This window comes from Geosmithia morbida, assembly GCF_012550715.1.
Source record: "Geosmithia morbida isolate 1262 chromosome Unknown scaffold_21, whole genome shotgun sequence".
Lineage (NCBI taxonomy): Eukaryota > Fungi > Ascomycota > Sordariomycetes > Hypocreales > Bionectriaceae > Geosmithia > Geosmithia morbida.
The window spans coordinates 301,763-320,654 of record NW_023336208.1 but is presented as its reverse complement, the minus strand read 5'-3'; the positions used below and the strand labels follow the sequence as shown (position 1 = coordinate 320,654).

The following is an 18,892-nucleotide window of genomic DNA, read 5'->3' as shown; positions in this document are numbered from 1 at the left end:
CAACGTTGTGGCTTTACATACGTACTTGAGCACCAAAACGCGCAAGCCGACATCATTCTCGTCCATGGGCTGAATGGACACCCGCTGAAGACATGGAAATCTGAAGATGGTACCTTCTGGCCTACAGAACTATTACCACCGTACCTGAAGCCTTACCCGGCGAACGTTCTCGTATATGGATACAACGCCGACGTCTATGAAAAGGGGGTCAATAGACCCAGCAATAATCTCGTCTCTGAACACGCGCAAACGCTCGTGGTCCGACTCGCTGCTTTCCGGCAAATCCGCGACTCGCACTACCGACCTATAATATGGATATCACACAGTCTAGGCGGCTTACTGGTGAAGAAAGCCCTGGTGTATGCCAATGACTGCCGAAGTGCGGGCTATCTATTTCAGAGGGCCATCTACGTCTCTACATATGCGCTCATATTCTTGGGGACTCCGCACCTTGGATCTGATATCGCAAAATGGGGTCGCATTCTGCACAACCTATCCAAAGTCACTGTCGTCTCCCGTCCATTTGTGCATAGCGAGCCTGTCCTTATCAAGACGCTGAAACAGAACAACCAATTGCTGGTTGATATCAATGATCATTTCAACCTCATCATGGACAGATTTCGGGTTCACTCAGCCTACGAACTTCACAAAACCAAGTTCAAACTCCTCAGGCACGTACCCGCATATCATGTTACAATCTATCCCCTCCAACCCCCTCAACCAACACCGGCTCGAGTTAGCTGCCGCGTAGTTGGATGCGTCATGACCTGATAGGGTCAATCAGGTAATACTACACCAAATTCAGACACTGACTTGTGTGCTCTCAACCACCACAGAAGCTATGTCGTTGACAAAGAGTCAGCGTGCATCCCACACACCATCTCCTATGGAATCAATGCGGACCACTCCGGCATGTCCAAGTTCAGTACCGAGTCATCCTCTGAATTTGAGGCAATCGGCGGAGCGATAAGCAGTTGGACGCAAGAGGCATATGACATCATCGGAGGCAGATGGTCGCAGGAACTGAAAGATTGGAACGGGTGGACACAGCAGAACATTGATGAGATGCGAATAGTGTCACAGGTGAGGAACCCTTACCGATCATGGAAACGGAAAAGAATGCATGAAACAAGGTGGGAGAATCCACCACGTAATCGTACGTACTAAGATGCCCATTTTACAGATGCTGTTAAGAATGGCCTCCGGCATCGCCACCCCACCCCGTGCTTCGAGAAGGCAGCATATACCGACTGATGATCACCGAACCCAAAATCTCCCACTCGAAGTAACCGGGCCTTCAGGTGAGCCCGGGGAAATCCAGGCTTATCAAGGATCAGTCGAGAATCCAGCCCCAGCCCCCGGTTCTACCATGGAACTCGACAACCCGGCGTATCATCAGAGGAATCTTCGAGTCTTGGACCAAAGCATCTCTAAGAGCGTCTCGGTCGACCTTCTCACGTCGCACCGTATTCCCAAATCCTGTTTTCTTCTACCTTTACCGAAGAATACCTCGTTTACGGGGCGTGCAGAGATGATACGAGGCATGGGTCATCTCTTAGCCCCCTGGCATGTTCCATCCAAACCCCAGACCCAAGAACACGGCATTGGCAAGGGAAACGGGACGCCTACAAGGCTTCGTATCTGCGTGCTTCATGGGCTCCCGGGGATCGGAAAGACGAACACTGCCATCGAGTTTGCCTATCGTTACAGAAAACACTTCACCCACATCTTCTGGGTCTCCTCCGACACCGAGGACAAGTTTGAGCATGACCTATGCGGTATATCCCGGATGCTGCAGCTGACGGACAATACGATACGTCAAGAGAAAGAGCTGATAATCAGCGCCGCAATGGAATGGTTGAAGACTCCGCAACAAGGCAAGTATGCATGGATCTTGGCAGCTCGCCTGGTTGGATGAGAGAGGTCTATACTTGCTGACCATGCATCGCAGACGTCAAGTGGCTGCTAGTTCTCGACAACATGGATGAAGCTCGGATTCTGAACCCGCTATGGGTCGATCTTCATCAAGGTTCCATCATAATTACAAGTAGGGGCCAGGTGTCGTCCCTACATCGGCTGGACTGTGTGGAGCGACACTTTCAACTGAACGAACTGTCTCCAGAGGAGGGCACGCAGCTCACCCAGAAGCTACTGAACGGTCGCATCGAGGGACTAGACCCTCACGCAGCTGCAGACCTGGCCAAGAGGTCCCAGTACTACCCTCTCTTGATAGAGCAGGTGACATCCTTCATAGGATGCTCATACTCGACAATGGCTGAATTCACCGAGGAAGTCGGGAGAGGCTCAACGGATCGTGATCTGCAGCACATCCACCTCGACAACCCGTGGAGCTCGGGAAGTGTGTTAGATGCCATCGCGTCTCACATGCACACTCTAGGCTCGAATAACCCTATGGCAGTCGAGATCCTAGCAACCATTGCCTTTTTCGATCCAGATTCGATCCCCGAAGGGATGCTCTATTATCCCAGCGGACCTGTCCCGATTCTATCCAGCACCATCAGCATCAAGAGTCTGCTCGGGGAGCTTTCTCGGCGATCCTTCATCGCGCGACTCCCTGCCTCCGAGGGCCGTGGGGCGAGTATCAACATGCATCGGCTCGTACGCGACATCGTCATGCATTCCACAGTGCCTTTACAGAGGCCTTTCGAATACGCAGTCGCACTCTTGAGGCAGTCGTTCCCGCTTCAAGGCATGGCACGGGATCACATGGTCGAGCATTGGGGCCGCTGCGAGATCTTCCAGCCCCACGTCCTCTCGCTCCATTGCCACTACCTGGAATCTCAAGCTCACAGAGACGGAGAGAAGGTCCTCCGACCCAGTTCCGATTTTGTCGACCTGATATACTCCTGCGCATGGTAAGCAGATTACTAGTGCGACCCAGACGTCGTACTCGGCCTCTCAGCCCCATTCTCAGTATCTCGATCCCCCTCTCACACAAGTACCCTCGCCTCGGGCTTGGGCGGTTCACGACTGCACGACTCGGAGAAGTTTTTTCTAAACAGATGTGTGCCCAGGTATCTGTGCGAGCGTGGCCAGTTCAACCTCGGTAAAAGCCTCGTCTCCAGCATCTGCGATGACTGCGGCAAGCTTTACGGGACAATCCATGCAGCTCCCAAGACACTCCTGGCAGACATATACACGGTACAGCTGTTCTATCATAATGAGGTCAGACACGGTATGAATCTGGTGGAGCTCGCAAAAAAAGCACTGTCTCTTCGAGAGAGTGCAGTGTCGGAAGACCTGATGAAGAAGTATCATCCCAACCGCGCAAACGGTTTCATGAATGTAGGCGTCATCCTAGCAGCCGAAAGCCCCCGGGATGCCATCTTATACCATAAGAAGGCCCTGGAAATCCGTCTCGGATCTGAAGAGTTCGCGTCGGAGCAGACCCTTGGGTTGGCCCTGAACTACCTCAATATCGGCCGATGCTGGTGGATAGTCGGGGAACTTGAGGAGGCTGCCGGCTGTCTGAATGAGTCTGTCGCGCTCTTCCGTCAACGAGAGAGTGTGGCCGGGAAAAGGTTTTCTCTGTAAGTTGGCAGACATCAGAACACTCCATACCATTGCGGCATCCCGCATCAGCGCATGGGGCTGACATCGGCACCATGCTTATCCAGTTCCGCCATGTCTTTACAATCCTTAGGGGTCGTACGCGCGGATCAGGGGGACTTGAACTCTTCTCTGGATCTCTTGTCCGAGAGTCTCAAGCTGTACATCGCCACCCTCGGTGGCCGTCATCTGAAGACTCTGAGCTGCTGCTATCGTTTTGGATGGCTGTGGAAACTGCTCCGCCAGTTCGACCTAGCAGAGTGAGTCTACCCGTGTGTCAATATGCCAATATCCGCAGGCTACCGGAGTCATCTGCTGACTTCGGTCTATCCCTTGTCTCTCCTCCTCAGGAAGCATCTGCAGGATTGTATAGACTTGTATACAAGCATGATGGAAGGTGAGAACCCGCCAAGGGCCGAGCTCGCTCGCAGCATGTATCAACTTTCAAGAGTGCTCGAGGAAAAGAACGGCTTCGACTCACGATGCGCTGAACTGCGCGAGGACTCATGCAAGCTCCTGGAAGAAGTGCTTTCAAAACAGGGGAACAAGTCGTCGGCTAGAGTGGAATTCACCGAAGCCGACTTTGATGACGCGATACTGTATTTCTATCGCTAAGCCTATGCACTGGGATCAATGGATCCGGTGTAGGGTTACCAGGATCAAATAGGCAGATGCCCTCAAGACGATACAATGGCCCGTCTCGAATTCCGAGCCTAAGGCACCCAGATGGAAGGGAGGTCCCCTGTTCTTCTAGCAGCCCGGCACTTGCCTTCTGGACCCCGCGACCTCAGTCCTGGCTTTCTGCCCGTCACCAGATCCCCCCCCCCTCAATGGCTATTTTGCATGATATGCCACGTCGCTCACATTTGTTTCTTCTCATGTAGATCCATCAATAGCATTCTCATCACCCATCTCTATATATGATAGGATGCGTATTTCTACCCCTGAACCGGCGTGATCCCCTCTGAAGACCCGGTCGAGCCTTCACCTGTTCCTATACAGATTGCTCGTATACTCGTAATCTGTACGTATACGCAGTACGCGTACTCCCGTGTCAGAGTGAAGTCACGTATTATTATTACTTGACCGGAATGGGCAATCGACACTGCGCACCTCACCCACTTTTTTTTTTCCCTGACACCTTACGTCACAGCGAAAGGGCAGCAACACGTCATCCATCACTCATCACTCTCACCACCTCTAGTAGCAGCAGTCCAGCCAGCTAGAACTGGATGCTTAAGCTACCATACCGCAAATCACACCTGTCTTCTCTTCTCTTCTCTACTTGCCCCTAGCCTGCACCCTCACATATCGTCAGAGCATTCCATCCTACGCCGAGACGCTGGCCGATATCCTCCCGACACAGTATACCGTCAAACCATCTCGAACACGACGGCTGATTTCGATACCTACCCCGCCGACGTGCAGCCTAGAGGAAATGTCCAACCAACCCATCGCTCAGATTGCGACACCAGACCCGTGGCTCGTCGCGGCCAACGGCGTCTTCTACCTGACCTTTACCCTGGCCAATCGCATCTCCATATGGCAGTCACCAAAGATGGAAGACTTCCACCAGCCCCGTAAGCAGATCATCTGGCAGCCACCGGAGGGCGCGCCCTGGTCCAAAGACATCTGGGCGCCCGAGCTGCACTGGCTAGACGGCAGATGGTACATCTACGCGACGGCGACCCGGCCCGGCCTCGGCAACTCGGGGCACCGCACCATCGTTCTACGCTCCAGCAATGCCGACCCCATGGTCGCCTCCGCGTGGGAATTCCTAGGCCCGGTCAAGGGTCTCCCCGAGCAGTTCAGCATCGATGCCACCGTCTTCAGCATCAACGGTCGTGACCTGTACATCTGCTGGTCGGGCTGGCCCCCCGGCGATAACTCGGACACCCAGCAGAACCTGTACCTGACCAAGATGGTATCGCCCATCGAGGCCGTCGACCACAAGCACCTCAAGCCGGCCTGCATCTCCAAGGCCGACCGGCCGTGGGAGCGCTTCGAGAACAATCGCAGGGGCATCAACGAGGGCCCCACCTGGCTCAGCCTGCCCAACGGCGCCTTCACGGGGATCGTCTACTCCGGCCACGCCAGCTTCACGAGCGAGTACAAGCTCGGCCTGCTGCGGCTCAACTCGCTCCAGGCCGATCCCATGGATCCCAAGTCCTGGACCAAGAGACCCACCCCGCTCCTCGCAAACGACCGGTCCATGCCTGGCCCCTACGCACCCGGCCACGCCAGCTTCCTGCAGAGCCCGCAGCCTGGCGACAGCCGGGTCTTCTGCATCTACCACGGCACCGACAACTGGGGAGAAGGCTTCAAGAATCGCAAGGCCAGGATCATGGTCATGTCACCGGAAGTTTTTGCCCACGACGCCCGTCCCATGTGCTGTTCCAATAGGCCCAACACCGGCATCTGGAACGGCTACCCTGGTAGTTCCTCGAGCGGTGGTGGTCCTGCGCCCCAGGCACAGCAGGGAAACCGCCACTCAGATCCGATGCAGAAGATCATGGGGAAGCTTAAGAAATTCCTGTAAATGTTTTTTTTTCTTTTTCTTTCCTCTGTCGATCAGTCGAGATGATGTTAGCCATGTTACGATGTAATGCTGCATCGCCAATCGGGGCACAGCGGCAACGAGATCTGAGAATTTTCTTTAGTGATGACATTATCCAAGAAATCTGTTAACTTCTCTTCTCTTTTCGCTTTTTTTCTTGTCGTCTTATCTCTTCTTCCACTTCGCTTGTATTTCCTCTTGCGCTCGATCGATCACGCGGAATGAATGCCTAGCCATCTCGAAAGGTCTAGAAGCTGTAGGTTAGATTACTGGGAGGTGGGATCGAGTGGACACCCGCCGCATCCTTCGTGGGACCCCCTCCTTTGTTTCGAGCACCATTTATCTAGCAGCCATTACAGAGAGAGTGACGTCTGGTGAAGTACAGGTACTACGTGTACGTCGAAAACAAGAAATGAATGATTCGGTCGGTAGTAAATTACAGTGAAGGCTAACCTCATACAACTTCTCAATTCTTAACGTCGTTAGCAGCAGTCTGCTCCTCCACGTCGGCTGTCTTGGCCCCCAGAGCATTCTGCTGCTGTGCAATCTCATCGGCCGGGATCTGGTCGGGAGTCGAGTTGACGAGCACGTGCATGGGTATCAGGGCAGCACCGAGGAGACCGAATGTGACGCAGCTGAGATAGGTATTAGCAAATCTCCCTCCCAGAAAGGAACGAAAACGGAGGAGGAGAATACGGGGAAGATATACGTACAATCCTGTGAGAGGGTCACTCGAAGTCTGAGTATTCATGGCGTACGCGATGGCCTGGCCGACAGCCTCGACGCATCGGAAGGCGGCACCGTTGCGGACGTTCTCTGAAGGACAGAAGTCAGTCGACTGACCATACAATGGTGACGGAGCGGAGCAAAGAAACGAGGAGGACAAGGGTAGGAGGGACAACGAGAAAAACAGAGAATTGGACATACCCTGGGCATTGGCAGCAAAAGACGACAGGAGCCAATACATGTACGACTGAGAGAGGGGACCGGTCGTCTGGATGAAGAAGTAGGGCAGGAAGGACCTGGCATAGCGGGAGTCGTCCCAGTCGATGGTTCCGGGGTTGTGGTTGTTGAACCGGACCTGCATGATGATGGACCAGATGTACACGCCGACATTGAGCACGACGACGACCCAGAGACCGACCTGGGCGCGGCGACGCTGAGACATGTGCTTCGAGTCGAGGATGAATCCGAGGCCAAAGCAGCCGATACTATGATGCGTTGTCAGTCGGTGATTCGCATGCCTCTTCTGTCAATCTTTTCTTCTTCGACTTCCCCTTCCTCGTCATTTCATCGAAGAGGAAAAAGAGAAGAGAGAGAAGAAACAGAGGATCAGGTGGTGGCTTACATGCAGAAGAAGGGTGAGATGAGCGAAGACAGGGCACGAGCGCGGACGGAGAAGTAGATTCCCAGGTACGTCGACCACGATCCGCCGTAGAAGAACGACCACAGAGCCCACAGGGAGGAAAGGACGATCAGACGCGACGTGATGGTCTTGGTGATACGGCGGAACTCGCTCTTGGTGGAAGATTTCTCGGCCTCAGTGACGATCTTGGTGCCGTCGGAGCGGACGACGTTTTCAAAGGGGAGGATCAGGAATGCAAAGGGCAGGCTGCCGCTCAACGTCAGCCACGCTTCTCTCTCTCTCTCCACATTGCCGATAAAGGGCGTAGACGGGGCTCGACTCACGCGAGGCACTCGATGACCAAGAAGGCGAGGTAAGTATCGGTGGAGACGCCACCGCTCAGTCCCTTCTTGTAATTCTTGGACAGGCTGTTTTTTTTTTTTTTTCGATCGGTCAGGAGGAGCTCTTCTTTCGACAGGATAGCTAAATGGGGATGAGGCTAAGGAACATACTTGATGGCACCGCCGACCAGCTGACCGAGGTTTCGCGACACGATCCACAGGGCGAGATACTTGCCACGCGCGCGGGAGGGAGCGAGGGTCATGATGGAACCGGCCTCGGCGACGTACCAGCAGCCGGTACCGACACCGGAAATGGCACCGCTGAGGATGAGGTACTGTCCGAGCGTCAGCGAACCGGTTTGAAGGGGGACCGGATTAGATGGAGAATAGTCCTCAGACGTACCCATTGGTTGCCAAACTTGCTGTTGCAGTAGTACGCGGATCCCTGGATGGGGAACGACATGGAGCCGATGACGAGAGCCCACTTGACGGTCAACTTGTTGACGATAGGACCGCCGAGGAAGCAAGCTGTGTTGGCAGAGGTCAGCGGCCCAGTCACTCTTCTCTTTTTTTTTTTTTTTTTTTTTTTATGTTTTTTATTCTTCATATTTATTCTTCATTCTTTTTTGAAAAAAAAAAAAAAAAACTCTCTCTTGCACTGCCGCTCCTATTCGGGGAGAAGAAGAGAACGTACTGATGGCGAGCGTCGCATAGGTAAGCGCATTGGTGATATTGTTGACCCGGGGCGTCGCGAGACCACCACCACCGAGACCGGCAATGGCGTCGGCCATGGCAGGACCGCAAAAGGCCTGCACGCTCAGGAGCATCATCTGCGTGAGACTGTGCTGCCACACGCGCCTCCACAGGGGGACGGTGGCCTGGTACTCGTCCATGTCGAGGTTTGTCGTCCCGGACGGCAGGACAGCTGTGTCGGGCTGGCTCGCGTCGACGGCGACTTCCTTGCCGTCCACCTTGGTCATGTTGGGCGAACGGGGATGCTGTGTTGATACCGAGAATGTCTGGAAATCCTGACAATGGCAGCCGGTACAGACGAGGAGCGGGACTGAACACACACACACACTCAGAGAAACACCTTATCAAGACGGATAGGGGACAGGACAGGAGGATCGCTGCAGCGTGGTCCATATATGTGTCTATATATATATATATATATGTATATATTACATGACTCTCGAAATCCGACGTGCTCTGCTGATAACATGCCTCTCCTCTCCCCCACGGGGATTCAACCGTATCCACCTGTATCTCGTTTGCCAAACCATGTACGTTACTTGACAGCTTCGTGTCGGATGCGTCCAGGTGAAAATCGGGTCTGGAAGGTCCACGCGAAGACTGCTGATAGGCCGTGAAGCAGGTGGATACGGCGACTGCGATGAAGGTCCAAGCGAAGGGGGTGGTCTCCTGTACAAGGAGAGGAACAATCCGAGGGCAACCCGACCCGGTTTCCCATTCCGACCTTTGCTGGACATCAGCCGGTCCAATCAATCTGCCGGTCCGTTCTTGTTCTCTAGCCCCCAAGTGGCGCCACCGCTAGATTCCATGCTCCGTAATATGACCAGTAGTCTGTAATCTGTAGATAAAAAAGAAGAAGAAGGAGATAAAAAAAAAAGTCCTCCTTGTCCTCCCTCGTACGACAGATCTCGTTAGTCTTATCCTCCGGCTTATCTATGACACGAAGGGTTCGTCCATGCGCGATCGCTTCGGAATCTCTCATTGATGAGTCTTGTTGGTTCTAGGTCGTAAGGCGTTTACGTGTACGATTTTCTCTCTTACCCATCGCGAACCCGCGTGGACCTCCCCCCATTGATTGATCTCCCTCGGTCCCCTTCGTTCTTATCCTTGGCTATCAATTTACATGCACGCGCTTTTCCCTCCTCCTCTTCAATTGGATACACCCGCCATCATGGCTACTTCCCGGAAGGCAGCAAAGGTGGTGATTGTCGGCGGCGGTGGCACTCTGGGATCGTCCACAGCCCTGCATCTCATCCGGTCGGGGTATACACCGTCTAACATTACTGTCCTCGACGTGTACCCTATTCCCTCGGCCCAGTCGGCGGGCTCTGATCTCAACAAGATCATGAGCGTCAGGCTCCGCAACCCTGTCGATCGGCAGCTGTCGATGGAGGCGCTGGACATGTGGTCGAATGATGCCCTGTTCAAGCCCTTCTTTCATCAGGTCGGGATGGTGTGTAGGAGCAGCAACGATCCACGACGCATGAAATGCCGTGCCCTGTGCTGACGCTAGACCGACAGCTGGACTGCTCGTCGTCGGAGGGAGAGATCGCCGCCTTGAAGGAGCAGTACAAGAATCTGCTCGGAACAGACCCCAGATTCGCAGAGACCAACACATGGCTCGACCATGAGGATGAAATCGTCGCCAAGGTGCCCTGCTTCACCAGAGAGCAGGTTCAGGTACGACCCACGGCAGCGGGACGCGTGTCCCATCCGAGCGGCTCACTGACGTGAACTACTAATAAATATAGGGCTGGAAGGGTCTGTTCACCACAGATGGCGGTTGGCTGGCAGCAGCCGATGCCATCAATGCGATTGGCCATCTCCTCAAGCACCAGGGCGTCCGATTCGGATTCGGCGGGCACGTTTTCCCATCCAAGCCATTTTTTTTTCTTAATCAGTTGATATCCGCCCCGTTGAGCGTCGTGCTGACCTAGTACCTCTTATCGGGCACGCAGATCTGGAAGTTTCAAGGAGCCGCTACTGGCTGCAGACGGATCGACCTGCATCGGCGTTGAGACCGTTGACGGCACGCAGTACTACGCCGATAAGGTTGTCATGGCCGCTGGAGCGTGGACCCCGTCGCTCATCGAGCTCGAGGACCAGTGTGTCTCAAAGGTAGGTCCGACTTGCCGTCGCGCTACGCATTCCTCACGTCCAGGTGACTGATACCGCGGGCTGTCTCTGCAGGCATGGGTGCTGGCGCATATCCAGCTCACGCCAGAGGAAGCCGCACCGTACAGGGACGTACCGGTGGTGTACGATGGCGAGTACGGCTTCTTCTTCGAGCCCAGCGAGTAGGTGCCCTTCACATCTTCCGAGACGGCAGAGAAGGTCAGCACTCACATGAACCGATCGCAGGGACGGGATCATCAAGGTGTGCGATGAGTTCCCCGGCTTCTCTCGCTTCAAGACGCACCAGCCCTTCGGCGCGAGCAAGCCCAGGCCCATATCGGTGCCTAGGTCTCACGCCGAGAACCCGACAGACACGTACCCGGATGCATCCGAGAAGACCATCCGCAAGGCCATCGGGAGATTCCTACCCGGACTCGAGCATAAGCCCATCATCAACCGTGCCATGTGCTGGTGCACAGACACGGCGGATGCGAATCTCCTCATCTGTGAGCATCCGCGGTGGAAGAATCTCGTTCTGGCCACCGGTGACAGCGGGTAAGAAGATATGACTCTCTCTGATGAAGAGGAATTCCGTCAGAAGAAGAAGAAACCGTTCTCGATGCTGATGATCCGACCAGACATTCGTTCAAGATCCTGCCCAACATCGGAAAGCACGTCGTCGAGCTTATCGAAGGTTCCCTCCAGGAAGATATGAAGCACGCGTGGAGGTGGAGGCCTGGAGGTGACGCGCTCAAGTCACGACGCGATGCACCGCCAAAGGATCTGTCTGATATGCCGGGGTGGAAACACGATTCACGACTATAAGATTTGTTAGCGATATAATGATTGATCTTTGTCATTATCTTGGGTAATCGTCTGTATAACAATATATGCATGTATGGAGTAATCTATCATCATAGTATTATTACCACGATGTATCTGTACTCGTATGTAATATGGAGTAATAATAAAAATATAATACAGATTATAGATTGATGAAATTCGGTGGGTAATGCATGTCTGGGGTCCACACCTCGGTAGAGCTCCACCCGAGTCCAGATGGGGCATGTCATCGGCCGTGGCTCGCTGTCGACGCTTATCTTCTTCCTCGGGACCCTGAGGCTCTGGAGAGATAAGGGACATTGCCACTCTTGATTCACTCATCACCTCCGCCTCTGAAGCCTCTCCCTCCTCCCCTCCGCGTTTGAAAATCTGTAAATGATACACGCATGCACAATCTTCATTCTCACACCTCCGATTAGATGCCGCGACGCAAAGCTGCAGATAGAGACGAGCCGGCCAGGAAGCGTACCCGCTCCGGCTGTCGGTGAGTTGAATCATACATACATACCCCCCCCCCCCCCCCCCCCCCCCCCCCCCCCCCCCCCCCCCGGCCCGCTCTTCGGCCCGTTCTCACTCACACACTCATCTCTGTCATCAGTCAATGCCGACAGCGGAGGGTCAAATGCGACGAGGCTCGACCAGACTGCTCCAAATGTGCTTCTCGCGGGATACGATGCGAATACAACTACATCCAGCTGAAATGGCAGTCCGAGTATCACTCGTCCGGACGGGCCTTTGGCCGAGAAGGGGTGTGGAGCAAATCTACCGGCAGCACGCAGCACCGCGGGAGATGCTCCCTGACGGTTACCGTCCCTCGAGACGGCGACAGATACCACCACCCCATCTCCAAGCATCACTTCGTACACACGTACTATCATGACATCGGGCAGCTCTCCGCCCTCGACGGCCTCTACCTTGTTCCGCGTAACAGCATCCCCACCACTCCCAAACCGACCACCTCATCCATCATCGTCGCCAGGCCGCCCACGGCATCCCTGCCAGCCTCGACGATACCGCGCTCGGTGTCGCCGTACCGCGCCGCTGACGGATTCGACCCCTGCCTGCTAGAGTACTACTTCCGGCGTATATGTCCGCTGGCCAACCCTCTACGCCACTGCACGTCGCCCTTTGTCGAGCTGGTCATGCCGCTCGTCGGGTCAGGCCAGCACACGCTGGCGTCGCTGTCAGCCATGGCCTTCTCCGCGCGTCACCGCAGCTTGACGCTGGACGGGTGGTCCTCGGCGGCGCTGCATCTCAAGGGGCAAGCCCTCTCGGCCCTCCGCTCGAGCCTCGGCATGGCCGACGACGCCATGATCAGCCGCGCGCTGCAGAACTCGGACATCCCCATCGCCATGATGTTCCTGTGCCTGTACGAGATCATCGAGAGCTGCGATGACCGATGGGTCATCCACCTGCGGGCGTGCCAGGACTTCCTGCATCGGAGGAAGCAGCTCGCCCCGCTCCTCGACGTCGAGACGCCCCAGCAGCGCAGCCAGGTCTCCCTCGCCGAACGCTTCTTTGCTTTCCAAGACGCCATCAGCCGCACCGCCTGCGGCAACTCGTCCGTCTTCAGCCTCGAGTACTGGCAGAGCACGGACCGGCACGCCGACGGCCCGGACCAGGGCTGGATGGGGTGCAGCACGAGGCTCGCGCGCCTGCTCTTCCGGATGACCGAGCTCGGCCGCATGCGGGGTGACATGAGCACGCGGGAATTCGAGGCCGATGTGGAAGAGCTGGAATGCGAATTGGTCCTCCTTGACGACGCGGGTCCCATCGGCCGCCTCCTCGTCGACTCGGCAAAGCTGTACCTCCACTGTCTGCTGCACGACGCGACGCCCGCTTCCCCGCTCGTGGTCGGTCACGTCCGCAGGATACTCCAGCTGCTATACGACCTCGTCCAGGAGACCGAGTGCATCTCCAGCGGCCTCGCGTTTCCCCTATTCATCGCCGCGGCCGAGCTGGACCCGCTAAACGACGAGCCGTGCTTCTACGACAAGGCGGGGAACGGGCTTTCCGGTAGGCGGCTGGTGCTGGAGATCGTGCAGACCGTGTCCGGGTCGTGCCTGTTCAATGTCGAGAGGATCGGGAATGTCATCCGCCAGATCTGGGCCAACAGGGACTTGCACCCGGTGCCGGGGAACACCCCTGCTGACAGTACGGCCATGCGGGGTCCTACGGCTCAGCAGAATGATTGGCACATCTGCGTGAGCCCATATTGTACGAATCTCAGCTTGGCATGATGGGTTCATTTCTTCCTTACGAGACTGATGTTAACGGTAATGAGAAGACGCGAATGATGTAAGACAACGTTTCTTGCTAACCATCACACCACTGCCCCCGCGTCGCAGTTGAATGCACACGCATGACCTTGGCCGTCGCGTTATCCGATCAATACACGTACATTGCATCATACGGAGTGATTCCTTTCATGTGAAGCCGCCGATCTGACATGGCCAGCCCCGCAGGAAGCGGGAAGCTAGAGAGTCCTGCTTAGTTCCCATGCCGTAATATCAACCCATTGATGCTGATATTGATGGCTGTTCCATCGGCGGGGTGGCTAGGCAGAATTCTGATCGTCGTCAATCACTCTGTCCTTGCTCTCCTTCCGAATCGACCTTCGGCTCTCGTGTCAAGCATGAGTCGGACTGGATAATGAGGGGGGGCGTGCCCCGCTGTATGAAAGCAATCCGTCGACAACAGGCTGGCCCATGGAAAGCCTTGGCTCTGTTCATCCCATCTGGTGAGAATTAGACTTGCGACAACCGAATCCTCCATATTCGCAAACGATTTCCATTGAAAAAAAAAATTGAAAAAAAAATGACAAAAAAATCCTTGCTGTGTTCTAGCCCCAGGGGGGAATCAGTCCGCCGTTGGCCTATTGTGGATCAGTCTTCCATCTACAGCGAAGTCGTCAACGCTCCGTGGCGTGCTTTGAGGACCAGAAAAGGTCTGCTCAGCTCTGGGGAAGTGGATGCGTCTTGGCTAGAGTTTCGGGTTCAGTTATGGGAAGCTGTTCACGCGCATTCGTACTTGGCACTGGGAAACTTGGCAAACCCAGCAATGGAGAGTTGCATAGGCAAAGGTGCGAGATCAGGAACGAGACTTGACAAGCCATGATGTTCAAGCAGGTTCACCTCCCGGGTTCGTCAACCAGGAACCCACAAACTACAAACGTAATGTGAACCTCACTGGGACGAATAACACGTGTCCGCATTATTGAAGCAGAGATATTGCACAGCATTTCTTGCGACATTCCATCACGAACCATACGCGTTTACATGCTCTCTTCCCTCGTTATCTAGATGTGGGAAGTTAGGAAAAAGCCCATCGATATACAGGCGGGGAAGAGTGAAATACACGAGATGTCTCGTCATCTCTGCGACATCAAACATGCCTTACAGGCTGTAGACAGGTTTTCTGAGAAGAAGAAAAAAGAAAGATATTCAAAACATCACGCTTGCTTTGCTAAATGCCAAAACCCGAAAAAGGCTGTTGACCGTGTCGAGGTCCTATATGAAGTTAATAAAGACTTTTTGGCTGACACCGCAATTCTGTAGAAAGGCGCATATGCGAGTGAAAACCCGCAATTCCTCTGCTTAGCTCGACGCTGCGGGACAATGTCAGGACAGGCGAGAGGGTCTGAACTGACGGCCCCGGGAAACAACCCTGCCATCTCGACGAGGTCTCTCGTCATCGCCTCTCTCTCTCTCTCTCTCTCTCTTTCAGCTTCTCCCCATCCCTGTTGGCGTTTCCGTACGCTACTTCTCTAGGCCCGGAGGGACTGGAAGCTCTCGTCACCATCGTCATCATGACCCGTCATGAAACTCGTAGCTAGAGGACGCACCTGGGCTATCACTTGAGGCCTCGGGCGTGGTTGTGCTGCATGTGTCAGGAATCCCTAGGCTCCTCCCTCGGCATCCAGACCCGTCTTCTGGCCTCTAGGTAAGAAGTCAGAGAAGAAAAGGCTCCACGATGTGCTTGCGGATGAACGGACTACCCAATCCTGTGAAGTGTGCCCCTGGTCGTATATCCAGGGCTCTCCACAAGTAATGCAACAGGGCGGTTTCGATGACCAGGTCTCCGGGACGCTGTGGAAAGTTGCTGCTTGTTGGGGTTCCCTCGATTCGGGGACGATGATAACCCAATTGATCGGCTATGATATCGTGCTTTTTCAATACACATGCAGTAGCAACTTCAAGCATCAATATTTCGGCAAGACAGGCATCGTACAGCCAACGCCAGATTGAACTCGAAGGTATGGATTCTAACGGGTAGCACAAACTGAGTGCATATAACATGTGATTTATGATGACCGTTCCCATCTCTCTGGGGAGCATTGATCGTCCCCAAGACATGCAACGCTACTCCGGTCTTTTACCTAAGGTTTCTTACAGATGATTTGCCGTGCCGACGATTCATAAGCTGCTTTTTCGTGAGGAGCAGGTTCTTGAAGAATGAAGAAGCCGATGAGTTCTCTTCTCCTGCTATTTCCCTGTGGTACATATCTATTTCCCGTCCGAGTCTACGTGGTCCTTCTGAGCGAATATCACTTACACAGGAGCTTCGGATGCAGATGGCTGTATGCTCCCGGGATTTCGTCATCGAGCTGCAGGGCCTTGCATGTTTTCGGAACTCCATGCGAGATGAAAAGTTACATGTCAGGATCATGTACTATTGATGGCAAGGCCAAGACGTCATCGCACTCGTGTAATGCCTTGACAGCGCATGTGAATCCAACGGACGCGGCCGGTACAGGCAGTGCCGATGACCCCCCCACATCGGCGTCTTGGCGTCCGGTTTATCCTAATTAGGAAGGGTATGAATGCCTCCGCCTCAGCTTGGCGTGTAGCTTGGCGCGAATCCATGGCGGGAGACTGATGTTCGGTCGCTAGGAATACGCTGTCATTACGTCGTTACTGCAATTGTGAGTTGTTGGAATCAATGGATACATCTAGGGTAGGCTGCTACCCTGGATGCTTCCGAGGTTCGGGTTCGATATTATCAGGGCCGTCAACCATATCCGCGAGTCGTCAGCTCACAATGGTATAATTCATATCAATAGCTGAGTTGATGAGCTCCGGGTAGCCCCCGTGGCTTGTCAGATTCTGCGTTTACGTGTAGGTTCATGTGTAACTCGATCTAGCGGGTAGGTGTACACGGGCCGCAGATTGGTATGATGCTTGTGAATTTAGTCCATCTTAGAATCCGGATGGTCCAACCATGCCTGCAATTTTTCAGGCCCTTCCCTAGGAACGAACCGAGCATGGAAGTGCTTCGGTGTTGCGACGAACACCCCAGGTTCCAACCCCTCGAGAGCGTCCATGGCCTCGGCCGTCTGCCCTTCGGCGGGAAGGATGTGATACCTGGCAATCATGTGCAGAAACGCGGTGTAGAGGGCGTTGTGGGCCAGGAGGAAGGCGACGCACATGCGGCCTCCAAATCCGAACGCAAACTGGGGCGCATGCTCCTCGGGTGACCCCGGCAGCCAACGCTCAGGTTTGAAAGAGTCCGGGTCCGAAAAGGTGATGGGATCTGGTCAAGACAGTATCGATCTATTAGCAGATATTCTGCACACGATAAAGGCAAGGCATGTGCTCACCTCGATTGCACGCCCAGCTGTTGAGGAAGACGGGTGTGTTGGGCGGAATGACGGCGTTGCCCCACGTCGCTTCGGAGTACGTTGCTTTGGGCAGAGCCAGCTTGAGGACTGTATAGTACCGGCTCACCTCTTTTGTCAGAGCCTCTACGTACGGGACGTGCGTGCTGGCATATTGGTCAGACGGCAGGTAAGCGACGTCTGCGTCCTGGATAGCTCGGTAGGCCTTCTCCTGAATGTCTTGGCGATGAGCCAGTAGAAGAATGGCCCATGCCAGCGTTGGCTGGTTCGACTCGGCTCCCTATGTGAACGTCAATATGGTGCTGGTGCGTTTCAGGTAAGAAGGGGCAAAGGGGGTGAGGAAGGGAGACCGACCGCCATCATGCTAAAGCTGACACTTATCAGTTCCTCTCGAGAGAGCGTAGCGGATTCAGGGTCTCGCAGAACAGCTCCTTGGATGCACGGTTGGTCTTCATCACGCGCCACACGCTCCTTGAGCTGATTGAGTAGCAGGCTGTTGTATTCGAGACGTCTGCGGCCGATGTCAGCAGCGTAGGCGGGCGAAGACCCTCTGCTGATCAGAGACGCTAGAGGGCCGATGTAGCGCAGCAAGGGGATGTAATTGGCATAGTTGTTGGCAGTGTCTCGAAGTTTTGATATTTCCGACTCAACGTGGATTATCTCTGCAAGGAGAGGGTCCTCGCTGAGAGCCTTGGCTTGGGAAGACACGCGTGTTCCGTAGTTCAGCGTCAAGACGAGGTTGAGGGAGAAGCGCTTTACAGGGAGTCGGAAGTCGACGTCGACTGTTCCTCCACGACTCTCGTCGAGGATCTCCCTGATAAACTCCCTAGACTCGAGGTTGACGATGGGTGCGTAGCCTCGTATCTTGACGAGGTTGAGGGCCGTGGCAGCCACCTTCCGACGCTGCTTGCACGATTCGTCCCAAGGACTTGTACCGATACTCGTGACGGCCCGGCTGACCTGCTTGTGGAAGACGTGGAAAATTGGACGCGAGTTGACTGCCGTGCGCTGGCCGACGAACAGGTGCCTGGCCGCTTCGACACTGTTGACGACGACGGCTGTCACGTTTCCAAGCTGGATCTGGAACACAGGGCCGTACGTCTGTGCCCATTGCCGGTAGACCTCGGCAGCTCCAAGTGCTTCTCTTCTCTGGACAAGCGGCCGAGATCAGCTTGAGGTATGGCCGATTTTGCGTGTGAAGACGGCATCCACTCACCTGCTGCAGAAGATTCCCCACGACGGGAATACCTCGTGGCCCAGGAAGGTTCTTTATGCGTCCGACGTAGCGCAGGTATTCGTTGCAGACCAGATAGAGCACCAGGAAAACACTGGCAAGGGTAAAGATGTGCGCCGATGCCGACAGGGCCTTCCAGAAAAGATCCTCCAGGTTATACTGAGATGCCATCTTTAGTCGCTGGAGATGTGAGTATGACGATTTTCGTACAACCTCCGCATGTATGTGACGTTGACCAGACGAAGCCGTCTCGTCACAGGGCTGGTGAGATCCCTGTTAAGACTCGATGACATGCTTCCAGATTATCGTTGCTTATAAATACGTCGTTTCGTTTATGTCCATCAGTATATGCACGCTCAATACATTGTAATTGTAGTTCGTATGGCGCCATGCTTGGCCGAGATGCCGTCAATGCGTATCGACTTAGACGTGAAGATGCCCTAATCGGCGAACCGCTCTTCTTCAATAGTTTTGTATATTAATAGTTCCCCGTGGTATGCTCCACATGGCGCTCTCC

The 18,892-nt window shown here is 54.6% G+C and overlaps 6 protein-coding genes across 6 annotated transcripts; 4 read left to right on the top strand and 2 right to left on the bottom strand.

Moving 5' to 3' along the window:
• Nucleotides 1–912: 912 nt before the first annotated feature.
• GMORB2_4578 (TPR protein) lies at nt 913–4,185 on the top strand (the record flags this gene model as incomplete). The annotated part of the gene is made up of 7 exons (XM_035466552.1): nt 913–1,083; nt 1,184–1,466; nt 1,596–1,778; nt 1,952–2,876; nt 2,961–3,551; nt 3,639–3,830; nt 3,921–4,185. The coding sequence occupies 7 exons, from the start codon at nt 913–915 to the stop codon at nt 4,183–4,185; spliced, it is 2,610 nt and encodes an 869-aa protein (XP_035318321.1).
• Nucleotides 4,186–5,008: 823 nt separating this feature from the next.
• Nucleotides 5,009–6,109, top strand: GMORB2_4577 (Glycosyl hydrolases family 43; the record flags this gene model as incomplete). The annotated part of the gene is made up of 1 exon (XM_035466551.1): nt 5,009–6,109. The coding sequence occupies one exon, from the start codon at nt 5,009–5,011 to the stop codon at nt 6,107–6,109; it is 1,101 nt and encodes a 366-aa protein (XP_035318320.1).
• Nucleotides 6,110–6,593: 484 nt separating this feature from the next.
• On the bottom strand, nt 6,594–8,793 carry GMORB2_4576 (Ion channel regulatory protein UNC-93; the record flags this gene model as incomplete). The annotated part of the gene is made up of 8 exons (XM_035466550.1): nt 6,594–6,762; nt 6,841–6,943; nt 7,055–7,286; nt 7,523–7,739; nt 7,817–7,900; nt 7,985–8,148; nt 8,217–8,341; nt 8,508–8,793. The coding sequence occupies 8 exons, from the start codon at nt 8,791–8,793 to the stop codon at nt 6,594–6,596; spliced, it is 1,380 nt and encodes a 459-aa protein (XP_035318319.1).
• Nucleotides 8,794–9,737: 944 nt separating this feature from the next.
• Nucleotides 9,738–11,506, top strand: GMORB2_4575 (sarcosine oxidase / L-pipecolate oxidase; the record flags this gene model as incomplete). Its single annotated transcript, XM_035466549.1, has 7 exons — nt 9,738–10,019; nt 10,088–10,246; nt 10,318–10,431; nt 10,541–10,684; nt 10,757–10,863; nt 10,928–11,236; nt 11,320–11,506. The coding sequence occupies 7 exons, from the start codon at nt 9,738–9,740 to the stop codon at nt 11,504–11,506; spliced, it is 1,302 nt and encodes a 433-aa protein (XP_035318318.1).
• Nucleotides 11,507–11,943: 437 nt separating this feature from the next.
• On the top strand, nt 11,944–13,764 carry GMORB2_4574 (Fungal Zn(2)-Cys(6) binuclear cluster domain; the record flags this gene model as incomplete). Its single annotated transcript, XM_035466548.1, has 2 exons — nt 11,944–12,008; nt 12,123–13,764. 2 exons carry the CDS (start codon nt 11,944–11,946, stop codon nt 13,762–13,764), a joined length of 1,707 nt encoding a protein of 568 aa, XP_035318317.1.
• Nucleotides 13,765–16,712: 2,948 nt separating this feature from the next.
• On the bottom strand, nt 16,713–18,546 carry GMORB2_4573 (3-hydroxyphenylacetate 6-hydroxylase; the record flags this gene model as incomplete). Its single annotated transcript, XM_035466547.1, has 4 exons — nt 16,713–17,056; nt 17,124–17,421; nt 17,496–18,290; nt 18,358–18,546. The coding sequence occupies 4 exons, from the start codon at nt 18,544–18,546 to the stop codon at nt 16,713–16,715; spliced, it is 1,626 nt and encodes a 541-aa protein (XP_035318316.1).
• Nucleotides 18,547–18,892: the final 346 nt, after the last annotated feature.